This window comes from Labrus bergylta, chromosome 15 (genome assembly GCF_963930695.1).
Source record: "Labrus bergylta chromosome 15, fLabBer1.1, whole genome shotgun sequence".
NCBI lineage: Eukaryota > Metazoa > Chordata > Actinopteri > Labriformes > Labridae > Labrus > Labrus bergylta.
In genome coordinates, this window is record NC_089209.1 from 5,037,832 (window position 1) to 5,053,539 (window position 15,708).

Consider the following 15,708-nt stretch of genomic DNA (forward strand, 5'->3'; position numbering starts at 1 on the left):
AGACCAGAAAAATGAAGAAAAATAAAAACAAAACATGAACAATGAAAAAAGAAAATCAATAAATGTGAGAGAATTGTCAGACAAAGACAAAAAAAAAACATGAACAGTTTCAAGGGAGGAATTCTCAGAAAACTTTAAGAAGTTTGATGTTTAAAAAAAACAAGAACAGGAAGATGGATTCATAAAAAAAAAGATGATTTTCAGAACAGAAAAATCCATTACATTTGTGTTTGGTTTCAAGGGCGGAAAAATGAAGAAAAATAAAAACAATACGTGAACGATGAAAAAATAAAATCAATAAATGTGAGAGTCAAAAAAGCAAAAAAAAAAAACAGAAGAAGTTGATGTTAAAAAAAAAATATTCACCTTTTCGTCTGTATCCAGTAGAAACCGGAGCAGCTGGTGGTCCTGAGGCTCTCTGGAGTTGGACTTAGGACCCGCATTGACCAGTGCAGGACTGGCCGGCGGCTCCTTCTTGATGTCCACTTGGTTCTTGTTGATTCCGTCCTCTGAGGTACAGGTGGTGGTCGTGTCGTTGGGGCTGCTGTCCTGGAGCAGCCGGTGCAGGATCTTATGTCGCTCAGTCAGAGTACTGTGTGAGGCAGGGCACTGAGGAACAGGGTTCGGAGGATGAGGTGATGAGGTGCAATGGATGCTGTTGTTGTTGTTGTTGTTGGATTCCACTCCTGTCCCATTGCTTTCCAGGAGCGGATTGTGTCTGGGGTTTCCCAGCGGCGAGGCAGAAGGAAGGGGGGCTTTTACAGAGTCCTCTCCCCCTCCTTCCATGTCCTCTGGAGGTTTTGCAGATGGAGGCCGGGTAGGGGTGCCGGCGGGCGTACTGGCTTGTCTCTGGGAGGCAGGAGAGGACAGGGAGAAGGACCCCGTCGACCCACCGTTGGCGCCGCTACTACTACTACTACTACTACTACTATTACTACTGTCACCAGCGGAAAGCTGCCGGTTAAGGCCGCCCCCGCTGCTGAGAGCCCCCGTCGGGGAATTGAGGCCTTGTGTGGAAGGAGAGAAGGGGTTCCCCGGTACCCGAGGGCTCCCCACTGACCCAGGACTGGCCCGTGGCATCCTGGGCGACATAAAAGAGGTAGGGGTGGCTGTGAGTGGGCTGTTCAGAGGGGAGGGGCTGTTGACCTGCTGGGAACAGGTCCGGTTGGGGGTCAGGTAGCCTGTGGGTGTGGTTGAGTTGTGTCCGTGAGAGGAGGCGTTGCTGCCGCTGCTGTTGTTGGCAGCAGCGGCGACGCCGGAGCCTTGAGTCCAGTTGCTGCCGGGGGGAAGGGAAGGGGAGCGGGAGGGAGTCTGGGCAAGGCTGCCGAGGTTGGGTGGAAGGCTGGGGTTAGTGTTTTCCTGAGAGCTAGCAGTGTTGTGTTCCCTGTGAGGAAAAAAAGAAGATTAAAGACGACTGTATCCTGAGACCATAAACGAGTTAGTGTCACAGTTATGAGTCTGATCCAGGTTTTAAATCCATCAGAGAAAAGAAAACTTGATCATTTAGCTTCCTGTTAAAACACTGACTTGTTCCAGCGTCCTCTTTGGACAGTAATTCTGACGATGTCATCACAATTGTTCAACTTGAGTTTCACTGTTTCACCTTTAACACTACCTGTATTTCCATGTTTTGTGCCTCACTTTCAAGAAAGCTGCTGTTTTTAAATGTTCAGCTTATAAACAGAGGGTTGACTATGTAACACGCAGTCCGATTTTGGATGAACTGTTCCTGCAAGACGATTTTTCTAACGTGTTCAGGGAAGTCTACACCGTGCAGTTTATTTTAGTACCATCTGTTTTTTCGCCTTGTGGAGTTTACACTTCTACTATCTACAGTACGGTAATTAAGCTCTCAGACTAAGGTGAAAGTTATGAAGTGCAGACCCTCGTCCCGCGTGTCGTTGACTTTAATTGAGGGGTCATTCAATCAAATCAGCACTTCACAAGCTTAATGACCTGTATACAACCGTTTGCTTTAAATGCACCATTACGACCTCATGACGGAGAAAAGATGGTAAAAAAATGGAGCTGGCAGCCTCGTCAGCGTCGCTATGTTTCCCGGCACAGCGTGCAAAAAACACAATGAATGGGAGTGAATTTTTTAATTGCGTCATGTCTGTTGCAGTGTGTCATGGACGGTGCACGCATCAGTTATTTCACACCGGTATATTGGTCGCATCGGCACGTAGGAAGCAGCCAACTTTCAAATGATGTTTTTGGTTTCTCATGGAACGAGAGCAGCAGTCTGTGTATGAGTCTTGTGTTTGAGATATTGTCTTCCCCAGCCAGTAAGAGCGTAGTAAAAGCATTACTAATATTTGGAACAATATCGGGTCATAACGCACCAGTGGCATGGAGAGTCTGTGCATTAGTGTGTGTACTAGTGTGTGTACGTGTCTTAACACAGTACCTGTCAATAGTGTGAATGCCCATAATGAAGGGCTGAACATCAGGGTTGGGGGGGCAGCAGAACTTGCAGCGGGTCTGAGCGCTGAGCGGAGTTCCATCACTTAACGTGAAATGGTACAGCGGGCTGATGGCCGTGCCGTGGGTCATCACTGGTGGTGTGACACACACACACACACACACACACACACACACACACACACACACACACACGGACAGAAATAGAAGTCAGATACAAAATCAAGAAAAATCTACTTCTATACAGAAAATGTTTTTTGTACATTCCTGCTTCTGTCTTTCTTACATTTGACATTTATGAGTTCATCAATGAAAAGAAAATCTATGTGAAAAAGTCTCCTTATCTCTTTCTTTTTCATCTCGAGAAGTTATTGAAATTACGGCACTCAAGTCATTTCTATTATAATGACATGAAGTGGTGCTGAAACTCTGGTAACCATAACAAAAGCTGGCACAGAGCCCGCCGATGATCCGTGCGAGTGTAAGCTGAAGAAAAATCAATGGCGGTCGGTCGGCTCACCCTCATGCAGCAGCTTCTTGGCGTGGGAGGGCTCTTTGCCCTGCGGCTGAAAGAAAGCGTAAATGCACTTCCTGACCAGGTCCTCCCAGCCAGGCCGGCCTGTCGCTCGCAAAGCACTTGTTTCTATGGAGATGATCTTCCCTGAAGCAGAGGAACACACACACAAATTCAAACATCCAAAAGGTCAGCCTAAATCTGCAGAAGCCTCTACACACACTTTAAGGACTCCTTACTCTGGTTTTAAAGCTGCGTTCATGTACAGAAGTGTAGGTGTGTGTTACCTGTGGGGTCCTGCTTGGTGATGAAAGACTCAGTGTTGAAAGGCTGAGTGCGAGGCATCCGACAGGCGATGCAGATCAGGCAGCTCTGCAGGTCTGCAAAAAGAAATGTCACAAAAAGAAAGGTTGGTTTTGCTTCTCTCAAACTCATTTCAGGTTAGAACGCCGCTACAAATGGGACTATTCTTTCGAAAAAAAAATCCTCCATCGATACTCCTGCAGACTCTTGTTTATGACATTTACTGCCTGCAAACTGATTGAACTTGTTGTAAAAGATTTTAAACTTTAACTCGGCACTGTAACTTTTAACTCTTTTTATATTTTTACTTTATTTATTTCAATTAATTTAATTTGAATTATTTTTATTTGAACATATTTTCAGATTTAATAATCTCAGTGATTTTTAAATGTTCTATTTTAATGTTTCTTATCTTTCCTCTGTCTTGATGCTTTTGATGTCTTGTGTGAAGCACTTTGAATCGCCTTGTTGTTGAAATGTGCGACATAAATAAACTTCCCTTGCCTTGCATGTGTTTATGTAATCATTTTCCTCCAATCACTGACGCTGTTTCCTCCTTTCTATCTCCTCGCCTGTGTTGTACTAACTTTCTGATGTTTGTAGCTTCGGATAAAAAAAAAGCATCTGCTAAGTGTATTGTGGAAATGCTGACTGGTAAAAATGTACCATCTCCCTCCTCCTGCAAGGTGCGCGGCTGGGACACGGTGAAACACTGCATGATCTCGTATTGTTGTCGAGCCTCGGGATTTTCCGAGTCCAACTCATCCGGCGGCCGCTTCAGCATGCGACAGTTAAACGTGTGGCTGTTCCTCCGTGCAGGTTCCTGAGGCCACGGCCCGCCGTTTACTGGACAGGAAGGAGAATTAAACACAGAGTTTGAGTATCATGAACAGAGTTATTAGGGAGGGAGATTTTGTGTAAGAGGAACTGCTACTTTGTAAGTAAAAAAGGAAGGAAGGCTCTTCAAGTGTTTGTGTGAGTAACACTGAATGTAAACAGAAGAAAACGTCACAGGGCAGATTTAAGACACTTCAGTTTTTAAACATAAAACAACATTCTTCATGGGATACTCACTGCTGCACATAAGGACACAGTATTTATTTAACTTACTGCTTCTTTGTAAATATTTAAAGTGTTATTATTATTTATTTTAGTGTAAAGAAACTCAGAGAAGGAGGATGAGAAGGGAGTTTGTTAGTGGTGGACGTTGAAGAGGTGAGTTTTTAGGGATTTCTTGAAGGTGGAGGGTGAGGGGGGGGGGGGGGGGTCTCTGATGTTTTTTTTGGGGAGTGAGTTCCTGAGGGTGGGAGCAGGACCCCTGCAGGACTGATGGTTGGTCCTGCAGAGGAAGCTTGCGGAGAAGGAGGAGTGCGGGTGGGAGTGTGTCGGTGGAGGAGCTCAGACAGGTAATAATAATAATAATAATAATAATAATAATAATAATATATTTTATTTAAAGGCGCCTTTCAAAACTCTCAAGATAACCTTACAAAGTAGAGATGAAAACAACACAACGATAAAAGTAACATTAAAAACACAAATGTACAGGATGTAAAGGATTTGAGGCCGGGTGGAGAATGATCAGACTGAATGTGCCGGTTTAAAAAGATGTGTTAAGGTAAAGGGGGGGAGACGGGTTATGGAGGGCTTTAGAGGTGATCACCATGATGAGTTTGAAGAAGATACGCTGGGGGGATGGGGAGCCACAGGAGGTTATGAAGGATGGGGGCGATGTGGTCACGGGAAGACGAGCAGTGGAGTTCATGATGTATATTTGTTTTTGAGTGTTTGGGATGATGAAACGTAGATGAGACTGTTGCAGTAGTCTAGAGAATGAAGGTAATGTGTTTGATATGTTGTTTAAAGGAGAGGGTTTATTAATCGGAGGTCAGAGGTCATTTAAAGGGATACCTGCCCGAGAATATTCGCAGCACACAGTTTCAACATCAGAACACTCAAACTCATACAGTTCACGTTACATAAGAAGAAAAACCAATCATTAAATCATCATCTAAAAGAGCTGCATTCAGAAAGCTTGAAGACTTTTCACTAAGGATTAAAAAACACAGGTTTATCTAGTAAAGCTCTCAGATGTCCTCAAAGACTCTCCGCTACAAATCATTTCTGCATTTCACAAGAGGAAGATAAAAGTTCAGAAAGAAAGTTTCTGTTTCCAAGGAGAAAGGCACAAAGGCACTCTGCCTGTGCTTATATGAACCCACCTCATGCCTCCTCAATTCTCTACTCAAGGTTGTGGATACAAAACTGAAATAACGTTGAATGATGAAGATTGAAGAAAGCCACCCCCCCCCCCCTTCTCCTCAAACCTCACCCACACCTATGCGTCCCTCCGTCTCTGACTTTCCTCCTCTGGCACATTTTGCAGCTTTCAATAGTTTGTTATTACATCTCTCTTCATGGTTGTTTAAATTTACTTTAAGATACAGTATGCAGCAGCTTAATTAATCCAAGTTAATCATCCGTATTAAAGACTGTATTGATTCTGCAGCCAGAACTCGTCTCCTGAGTTTTACTGCCTCTTAAAAAAAAGGCTTTCTCTGGCGCTGAATCCGTCAACTTTCAAGATGCTGAAAATGTAATTACCAAACATCTTTATATAATATTTTGGCCCTGTGGTGTCTAAAAAAACAAAGAACATAAAGTGTGAGAGTTGAAAATCAGTGCAGAGCTCCACTCACCCAGGCTTTTGGGCAGCAGATTACGGACAAATTCATTGTGGTCTCCCACGTGGAGGATGCTGTACACACTCGAGGTCATCAGCTCCTCCTGGCCGTATCCAAGGTAACCCGTCACGTTCTCGGAGACAAAGACGATGCGGCCCTCCCGGTTCACGACGAAGAAGAACCCATCGAGGGCCTGAAGGAGAAGACGAGAGGAGAAGGAGATTTGAAACTCCCAGCTGCGGTGCCGCTGCGGAGGAAATGTTGCATGTTTGTGATCGTGTTTGTATTGTTCACCTCTAGCAGCATGGGCCCCAGGGCCTCTTTCTCCACCAGCCCCTGGCTGCTGGAGGAGATGTCGCGGAGGAGATGTCGCTCTTCTGCACCTCGTCATCCGGAGACAGAAGGGCTGCTTTCTCTGTCAGGGGGGGAAACGAGGACAAATCAGAAACGTGTTCACTAATAACACCAAAAATTGTCACCATGTGTACAACCTATCCCACCAGTTTTATTTTACATCATGTTGTTACTTTACTGTCACCCTGTTTTTCTTTGTCCTGTTTGCTCATTTACTTATTTTGTTCTGACCCTTTTCCTTTTGTTTTGTTTGTTTGTTTGTTTTTGTCTAAATCTGCTCGCAAAACTGTATCGTACCACAGTTCCCCTCTGGTTTGTATCTCTTTTTTGTTTATTGTGTGAGTGTGTATATGCACATTTTGGTGAATAAAAGTAAAAAAAAAAAACGAAATGTGTTCGCAGCGACTCATCCTGTAAATCAATAAAAACACCTTCAACTCCACACAGGAAGAATCACAATGTCTGAATTTTGATCAGCTAAAAAACTTTAAAACAGAATAAGATTCAATGAGAACTGTTAGATGATTTGTTTAAAGGATCTTTTTTTACAGGGGTGCAAACTCATCAGGGATGAAAAAGGTGACATGGATCCAAACCTCCTAAGGGGGTCCGGGGGCATGCTCCCCCGGTAAGACTTTTTTTTAAAATATCAGCTTTAAAATGTGAATTTACAGACGATTTTAGCATTCAAACCTACTAAAGAAGTGGTGCAAAGAATAAGAAAAACACAATTGCTTGTCTATATCTATGTTTCGTTCTAACTGTTTTGATAAAGCTTCAGTGAAACATGAAGAACCTGTGCTCCTAACCTTCAGTCCCTTTTTATAAATAGGATGAATTTGCAGAACAAGGCTTACCATGTTCCACTAAGGGGTGATGTGAAGGTCAGTCACTGTGCAAGTAGCTCTCAGAGCAGAGTCTGAGAGAGCCTCATAATACAGTCATCAAGTATGACAATATTTTCTCTTCTATCATTAAATATGAAACATTATCAATATATGAACCTGATGTTTAGCTCCTGCTGATTCTCATTAAGTTTATATTCCCTCTGGTCTTATTACATGTGTTGACCAGCTGTCACTTTAATGTTGCCTGAGATAATAATGAACCAGAAAGCTGGATGAAGTTACCTTCAGCGAGCACACAACATCTTTACCTCTGGCTACCAAACAGTAAACATGATCAGACAGGATGTTTAACAGAGAGGCTGGCTTGCTAACCAGACTTCGAATCTTTCCACAGTGTTTTCATGGAAAAATAACGTAATGTAAATTAGCCATGTGCTGCAACACTGCGACTCATTAAATCAGGTTTTATGCTTCTTGCGGCGATATTGCCCAATCGCGGCCGGCGAGAGGAGGGTCCGCAGAGGGTCTGAGCGCCCAGCCGCGCATCTCCAAGATTTTGTAACAACGCGGACGGGTTCGCGCCGACCGCGTTGCAATGATTGGCTGCAGGGCCCGGAAGTACTCGCTCGCACTTTGACTGCAGTCAGTATGAAACGTGCTCGCCGGCCACAAGAAGCATGAATCAGGTTTTCATGACAGCTCGCGACGCAGATTTATCCCCCCCCCCCTTCCTCCAAATGTTTTTATTGCAGATCTAAATTAATCACACAAATGACCTATTTGGAATCCAAAACGGCAAATTTCGCCGAAAGGTGAGAAGTTTGCACCCCTGTTTTTAGTTTTGGGAATAAAGAGAAAAACATGCAAACAACATGTCGCTTTGTCTTTCCGTGTTTGATTTGTTGTAAGAGTTTAGCTGGACATGTGCAAAGATGTGTTATTAACTCTGCCATAAAATACAAAACAAAACTTGAGTTTGGGTGTGATTAAAAATATTCCATGGACAATTTCAATCACTGAAACTTTCCTTTGTAGCACAACTATTCGAACCAAACCATCAGAGTGCAACCGTCTTCATAGTAAAGGATGTGATAAGGGTGTGTGTGTGTGTGTGTGTGTGTGTGTCCGTCCTCACCCTGCTCACGCCGTTTCATCTGCTGGATTTGGTCCACGGTGCTCTTGAGGATGTGGCACTTGTCGGGCTTGACACTGAGGCTGGCAATGTCGCCCATGTTGGATGACAGCAGCTCGGCCAGCTCCTCGATGTAGCGGCACTCCAGCTCCCGTCTCCGCTTCTCCACACTGCAGAGTAAAAAAAAAAAAAACACACATTTGTGGAAAGACGTGAGTCTTGAATATATGATCACTTCATCACTGAGGAGGGGAGCTGTGATTTAAATTTGAATTTTAAACGTAAAATTAAAAAAAAAAGGGAAAAATGTAAAGGTTTAATTTGGGGCTTTTTATGCTCTCATTTAGAGACAAGACAGTGGACAGAGAGAGAGAGAGAGAGAGAGAGAGAGAGAGATAGAGGGAGAGAGAGAGAAAGAGAGAGATGCAGAGAGAGAGAGAGAGATAGAGAGAGAGAGAGAGAGAGAGAGAGAGAGAGAGGGAGAGAGAGATGCAGAGAGAGATGCAGAGAGAGAGAGAGAGAGAGAGAGAGAGAGAAAGAGAGAGAGAGAAAGAGAGAGATGCAGAGAGAGAGAGATAGAGAGAGAGAGAGAGAGAAAGAGAGAGAGAGAGAGAGAGAGAGAGAGAGATAGAGGGAGAGAGAGATGCAGAGAGAGATGCAGAGAGAGAGAGAGAGAGAGAGAGAGAGAGAGAAGAGAGAGAGAGAGAGAGAGAAAGAGAGAGATGCAGAGAGAGAGAGATAGAGAGAGAGAGAGAGAGAAAGAGAGAGAGAGAGAGAGAAAGAGAGAGATGCAGAGAGAGAGAGATAGAGAGAGAGAGAGATGCAGAGAGAGATGCAGAGAAGAGAGAGAGAGAGAGAGAGAGAAAGAGAGAGAGAGAGAGAGAGAGAAAGAGAGAGATGCAGAGAGAGAGAGATAGAGAGAGAGAGAGAGAGAAAGAGAGAGAGAGAGAGAGAGAGAGAGAAAGATAGAGAGAGAGAGAGAGAAACAGAGAGAGAGAGAGAGAGAGAGAGAGAGAGAAAGGGGAACGACATGCAGGAAAGGGTCAAAGGTCTGATTGAACCTGGGCGCTCCACAAACAATCCTCGTGTCCATAAAGCATCAAAAAATACTTAAAATGGGGCTGACAGTAAAAACTGCAATTGTCCCCAAAAACACCGTAATTACTCACAGTGACAAAAGTGTTGGCTTGAGAGGCAGATCTGTGAGGAAGTAATTTGTAGAAAAAGGGAAGCTGGAGAGAGACCAGAGGACGTGTTCAGACAAGAACAACCGCTGACCTGGCTGCTGATTTAAAGTGGAGCCTTGTTCTGCGCGCTGACACCAACACAAAGAACATAACTCTGCGCTGCATTAAGATATGGAAGCGTTGGTGTTTAATTGATTATTCAATTAGAGGAAGTTTTTGGATAAATCATTTACTACAGGGTTTTTATTTTTTTTCCCAAGGTCTGGGAAAAGTCAGCCTCCCCTAAAAGAACAACAATACAGTTACACTCTGTTATAGTCGTCTCCCCTCTCTCTCTCTCTCTCTCTCGTAGTAACTGTAAATCCATCCAGTTAACTTCCCCACATCGCAGACGTCAGCAGAACATATGTTGAGGTTATTGTTTCTCCAAAGAAGTCCTCTGGCGCCCCCAAAGGAGATGCACCTTACATTTTAAAAACCTCTGATTTACTACATTTGTAGGCAGAGTTCAACTGGTTCCAACTTCTCTAAAGTTGACCTACTATGCTGATCACCATTTTTAAACTCACCTGTAGTGTAACAATGCTGGATGCCCTAACTAAACGTGGGCAGAGCACGAGGTAAAGGTATGTTGGAGTGATCCCAGGATACGTCTGCAGAGGGCGCTAAACGGCTTGTTCTGCAAATCACCTGATCGTTCCCCGATATGAAACCAAGAAGTACACAAGAGGGCTTCAAGCCTCGACGTAAGCATTGTGAAGAAGTTTACATAGACTCTCTTTTTCCCAGCACTGGAGAGCAGCCCTCCACTGGCAGCCCTGCAGTGTTCTGCAAAGTGGGCATTTAAGGGAGGGGAGCCTTAAGGCGCTGACACACCAAGCAGACGGCAAAGAACTAGTGGCACCTCACATCGCCTCACGTCTGGGCCAAAAAGTTGCACTTGAGCACACCGCAAAGACTACAGCCGACGGCCAACCGCCACGTACATTCTGCGCATGTGTGATAGGAAATAACTCGGTAGTCCGTTGTTATGATACGAGAAGACCATTTTCACACCGCTGTCGCTCACCACTCGTGTTATAGGTAGACTACTAATGGAGAATAATGTCTGATAAAAAGTTGAAAATGGCGCTGGCGTTGTCAGCTCTTGGTCTTTTAGTGGAAAGAAAAGAAGAGGAGGAGACAAATAAGGAGAAACCGCACTAATGGGTGAAAGAATGGAGACTACAGCGGCATGCTCAAGGGGCTTTCCTGAACCTGAGAGAGCTGGAGAGAAATGAAACTAAGGAACAGCCAATCAGAGAGATTCCTGTCACCGATTGCTGATTCAAGGTAAAACATTTTTTTTTAAAAGGCAGACGGAGCTGGACACAACGCAAAAACCTAGGGCGACAATCGCCAGACTGACAACATGAAAGGTGATAATGAACATAATATGGGATCTTTAATGTGACCGACGAGATATGAGAGTTTTTGGGTCAAATAGTTTAAACTTCTAATCATGAGCGTGATGCCTTTAAAGACACGATCACCTCAGAAACAGCTGATTTGAATGATCACTGTGAGTGTTTGGATATGTGTAGGTAGTGCAGTGTGCTGTTTTCCCCCCTCAGCTCCCTGTTATACAGTTATGTTTCACTATTATGCAAACATGAAAAGTTGCTAAATATTAGAAAAGTCGAGGCGCTGACACAAAATACTTTGCCTCAAAACTTCAGTCACTTGGGCGCCGCTTTGTGCTGAACCTTGTTCTCAAGTTTCCAAACTATACTTTCATAGTGACGAGTTACAGCAAGGTATGTGGTAAACATGAAAAAAAGAAATGTGTGTATATGTGTGTGTATATGTGAGTGTGTGTGTGAGACGACAACAGAAAAGTAGGTCAGTGCATTGGCCAGCCAGAACACACAGGCGTGGTGACCGAGGCAGGGAGGGGAGGGGGGGGGAGACGCTGCTGTGTGAATGCGCAGGTCAGTGGCTGCCTGTAGCTCCTGCAGAAATGCAAGCTGGGCTCTTACATCAGCTCGGGGGCCTTATAGAGACACACACACAAACACAGCATGCAGTAAATTCATTCTTTAAACACTAAACAGGAGGCAAATTCTCTTCATGTGCGTGTCAATAAATCGGATACTGCAGGGAGCGACTACCTTACACACCCCCAACTTTAACCTCCAAACCTTAAAGGCTTTATATATATTTTTTTGATCCAGCAGATGTCGCCCTTGAGCACCAGCATGAAACCAAAACAACTCGCGCTGCATTGTTGTGTTAGCATGTTAATGCTAGCGATCTTTATTATGCTCGTATCTTCACACTGCATGTAAATTTACCTGAAATGAGCGTGATCTAGAAACACAGTTAAGCAGTGAGTACAGTATGTTATTCTTCTTTTCTCTAGTTTCTCTAATCTAGAGTTTTCTCTAGATGTAAATAAACTGAAGATAGGACTCAGTTATTTTCAGAGGATATACTTGATTTCTAGTATATTTAAGTGTGAAAAATCACATATTAAGCCTTTAAAGATGCTCTCAACCCCTGAAGAGGATCAAAAACTTGCTGCTGTGGCCATTTGAAGATGCCAGCGTTCGTCTCTTTTCACCTTTTTTCTTTGGTTCCTCTATAGGTTAACAACATTCTTTCTGCAAAGATATTTCTGCTGCGCTGTTTATCCTTTACGACAACACAGGAAGAAACTCGATGTTCTTAACTTGCTGGTTTAACAAGAGAAGCAAATTGAAGACGTCGCTTTCAGATCTGGGATTGTTCAAGTCCTTCTTTACAACATTTCCAGACTGCTGGCCTTTGATTAAATACAGAACATCAGTCCCTGATTGAATGTTTAGAATAAGAGGGACTGAAACATTGTGATTCTTCTAATGAATTGGTACTTAGCAAGAGTAGTGTGCAGGATTTTCTCTTTTCAAGTAGCCTCCTAGTTTGTCGCCCTATGCACCTACCTTATGAGAGAGTTGGATGTGGGCACACCTCCTTAAAATTCAATGTTTAAAATGTTAAATAATGGGGTTTAAACCATCGACTGTAAATATTAATGGACAAAGCCTGAGTGGAGTCGCCGCTCTGTAACTGCAGGGGGCTTTGGAGTCCCATCGATGGTGGTCTCCATGCTGGAAATCCTGTCTCACCTTAACTTTCAGTCGACCTTTTTTTTTTTTTATTGGTGGAAAGGTGACATCTGATTGCTTGTGCACATTTGGATGTCGGTCCTGTGTGCTGAGAATAAAAGCGCTGCACGTGTTATGTCTCTATAACAACAGTCTGTTGACAACTGCTGCGTTGTTTCATTACTATATGTTTTATGTTTGAGAAACTTATTTTCCTCCCTATTCATGCCAGAGCAGATTTTAAGGTGCAGCTGCTAACTTTGAAAATATTGAATGGCAGCGCACCATTGTATCTTACCAACCTGATGAAGCCCTATGTGCCTGCCCGAGCCCTGCGTTCTCAGGGGACGGGTCTTTTTAGTGTCCCAAAGGTCAGAAAGAAGACAGTTGGTGAGCGGGCTTTTTCTTTCTGTGCACTGACACTTTGGAACAGTTTACCTCTGGACATCAGGCAGGTTTGTTCTGTTGAGGTTTTTAAAGCAAAGTTAAAGACCCATCTGTTTACTGTTGAGTATGAGTCATGATTTCTCTGTATGTTTTTTCCGTATTTTAACTGTATTGCTTTGTACAGCACTTTGATTTAAAGCGCTTTATAAATACATTTATTGTTATTATTATGAGCATCGAATAGAGGATGCTAACCCTCCTACTTTGTCTGGATGATGACTTTAATATCAATGACACGGAGCAAGGATCCGTCTGATCTACGACTGAATGTGATTGGCTGGTTGAAAAGAGTGTCGATGACCTCTACATCGTCTTTCTGATCAGTTGAAAGATTTTCAACTTGAAGCGCTCGGAGCGGTCACACAAACAAGGTGGACCACTGGGCGCTGCGCTCTCTCTCTCCTCTTTGGGAATAACTGAAACACTAAGTGGACACAAGCCCGAAGAGTTGAATCCAACAGGAGCATTTTTTCCCACTATGGTGTTTCTTAAAGAGGACATATTATCCTCCTTTTCCACCTTTTCAAACAGTCCCCCTGTGGTCTAAATGAAACATCTGTGCTGTGCTTTGGTCAAAATATAACATGAATCAAGCACCAGAGGAGGTTTGTGACCCTGTATAAACCAGCTCTCTCAGAACGCTCCGTTTTGGTGTGTGTGTCTCTTTAAATGTAATGAGACCTCCCTGAGTTTTCCCCGTAGACATTACTCCTCTGTAGCGAGAATAGAAATGGCGGACCTGTACAAAAGTTTTGTTCTCGTCTGGAGGTGGAGTCTATGGGTGGAGATACCAGGAGAGGGGAGGGGATTTTTGTTTTTTACCAGAATCCCGCTGTGACATCACAAGGAGAGCACATTTGAAACAGAGCATTTGTCTCTGTGTTGTAAGACTTATGCAGACCACAAACAAAGGACTGGATGGGTTTATTTCACATGTTGTGGGTCAGTCGACACTCAGGTTACCCAAATATATGTTCAAAAACATGAAATGGATTTTTCATAATATGTCCCCTTTAAGTGTTGTCTTTGAAACAGAAAGCACACACAGCCGGGTTTTTTTTTTACCTCTGCCCTGACGTGTCGCATGGTGAGACCTTCCTCTTGCGTGACTCTGGGGTCGCAGGGTCCAGAGGGTTCTCCCCTACTGCACTCATTTTCAGCTTCAACTGACCTGTAGAGGAGGTAAACAAACAAAAAAAGGGAAGGAAGGTAAGGACAGGTCATTAAAAATATAAATGCAACAATCAAACCTCACAGCTTCTTGTTCATTACATCAGGCAACACTTAACACCGTGGCTCCCGGAGCCGCCGTTCAAGTGACCCTCTGTAATTATTGTTTTGAGGCCTTTGATTAAAGTGTGCGCGACAGGTTTTCGGACACAATCATCACTTACATAACAGCTGTTAGTGCCGCACAGTATTTAGAGCTGCATTGTGTTTTATGGCACAACACAGCGCTCGTATAAACTCCAGTTAGTGGTCAGAGTTCAGCATGTTTTCAGTGAAGAGGTAGAGCAAAAACACAAGAGCTGAAGATAACGCTGCTTGCCTCCTAAGTTTAGAATCATTAACATCTTCTTGTCAAACAGATTTTTACAGAAACTAAAAACACGATGATCACAAATGGTCCCACAATGTCACAAAACATAACAAACATCCACAAAAACATGTTCAAATTGAGGAAGTTATTGTTGTTTTGAGTGCTGTATCGCTGCAGAGATGCCCTGACCTACAAATCTGGTTTTGCATGATGTAAGAAAACATGTTTGTTTGGTACGAGCACAACAAACATTACATCATGACTCACATTAGAGTGGTATTATCTGTCAGAATAACCATAGCATGATTATTTTCTTTAACATCATGCAGCCTTATAGTTGAGCGAAAAAGAGACGGTTAACTCTAGTCCTCTATTGTCAGTTAAGAAAGCTTTAAAGGTCTCATATTCTCCTCCTCTTCAACCAGTTTAAATAAGTCTCAGAGCTCCTCAAAACATGTCTGTGAAGTTTCTTGTTCTAAATCCACTCTGATCTTGTATTTGATCATGCCTATAAACCCCTCTATTTCAGCCCTGATCAGAACAGGCCGTTTCTGTGTCTGTACCTTTAAATATGTAAATAAGCTGTGTCTGACCACGCCCCCACTCTGGAAGGGCTTGGGTGTACTCTGGCTTTCTCGCTCCATGTCCTATTGTTTACAGTTAGAAGGCAGACTCAGAGGGCAGAACAAACACCTAGCTGTGGGAGTGTCACCCACCTGGGGGAGGGGTTACTGCCCTTTGTGATGTCATGAAGGGAAAATCTCCAAACGGCCTGTTTGAGCACACATTTTCTGAAAAGTGGAGCAGGTAAAAGACGGAGAGGATGGACTTTTCTCATATTTGGGGGGGGGGGGGGGGGGGGGGGGGGGGTGTATCGCCATTGTGCAAAATATATATATATATATATATATATATATAGAGATATGATTTTTTTGTTCATAACGCTCAGCCTTTAAACCCCCACCCCCCCCCCCCCCCCACCCCCCACTTTCTATTTTTAATTTGAAGAAAAAGTAAATCTTAAGAATATCAAAAAGAAGTTAACATAAACTTTGTCTTTTTTATTCAAGAGTTTGAGATTTGTTGTTGATAACACTTCTAACACTTTTAGGGACAGAATCAGCAAAGACACAAGACTCTGATTGATGGT

At 43.5% G+C, this 15,708-nt stretch overlaps 1 protein-coding gene across 1 annotated transcript in view; it reads right to left on the minus strand.

The window, feature by feature from the left end:
- The window catches only part of ncoa1 (nuclear receptor coactivator 1), a 65,839-nt gene that overhangs the window by 20,537 nt on the left and 29,594 nt on the right, over positions 1 to 15,708 (minus strand). The window contains 10 exon segments of the mRNA XM_065964129.1: positions 367 to 1,384; positions 2,411 to 2,558; positions 2,945 to 3,085; positions 3,226 to 3,318; positions 3,908 to 4,087; positions 5,941 to 6,118; positions 6,220 to 6,282; positions 6,285 to 6,340; positions 8,263 to 8,429; positions 14,084 to 14,189. Coding sequence (XP_065820201.1) covers positions 367 to 1,384; positions 2,411 to 2,558; positions 2,945 to 3,085; positions 3,226 to 3,318; positions 3,908 to 4,087; positions 5,941 to 6,118; positions 6,220 to 6,282; positions 6,285 to 6,340; positions 8,263 to 8,429; positions 14,084 to 14,172 — 2,133 coding nt within the window. The 5' untranslated portion in view covers positions 14,173 to 14,189.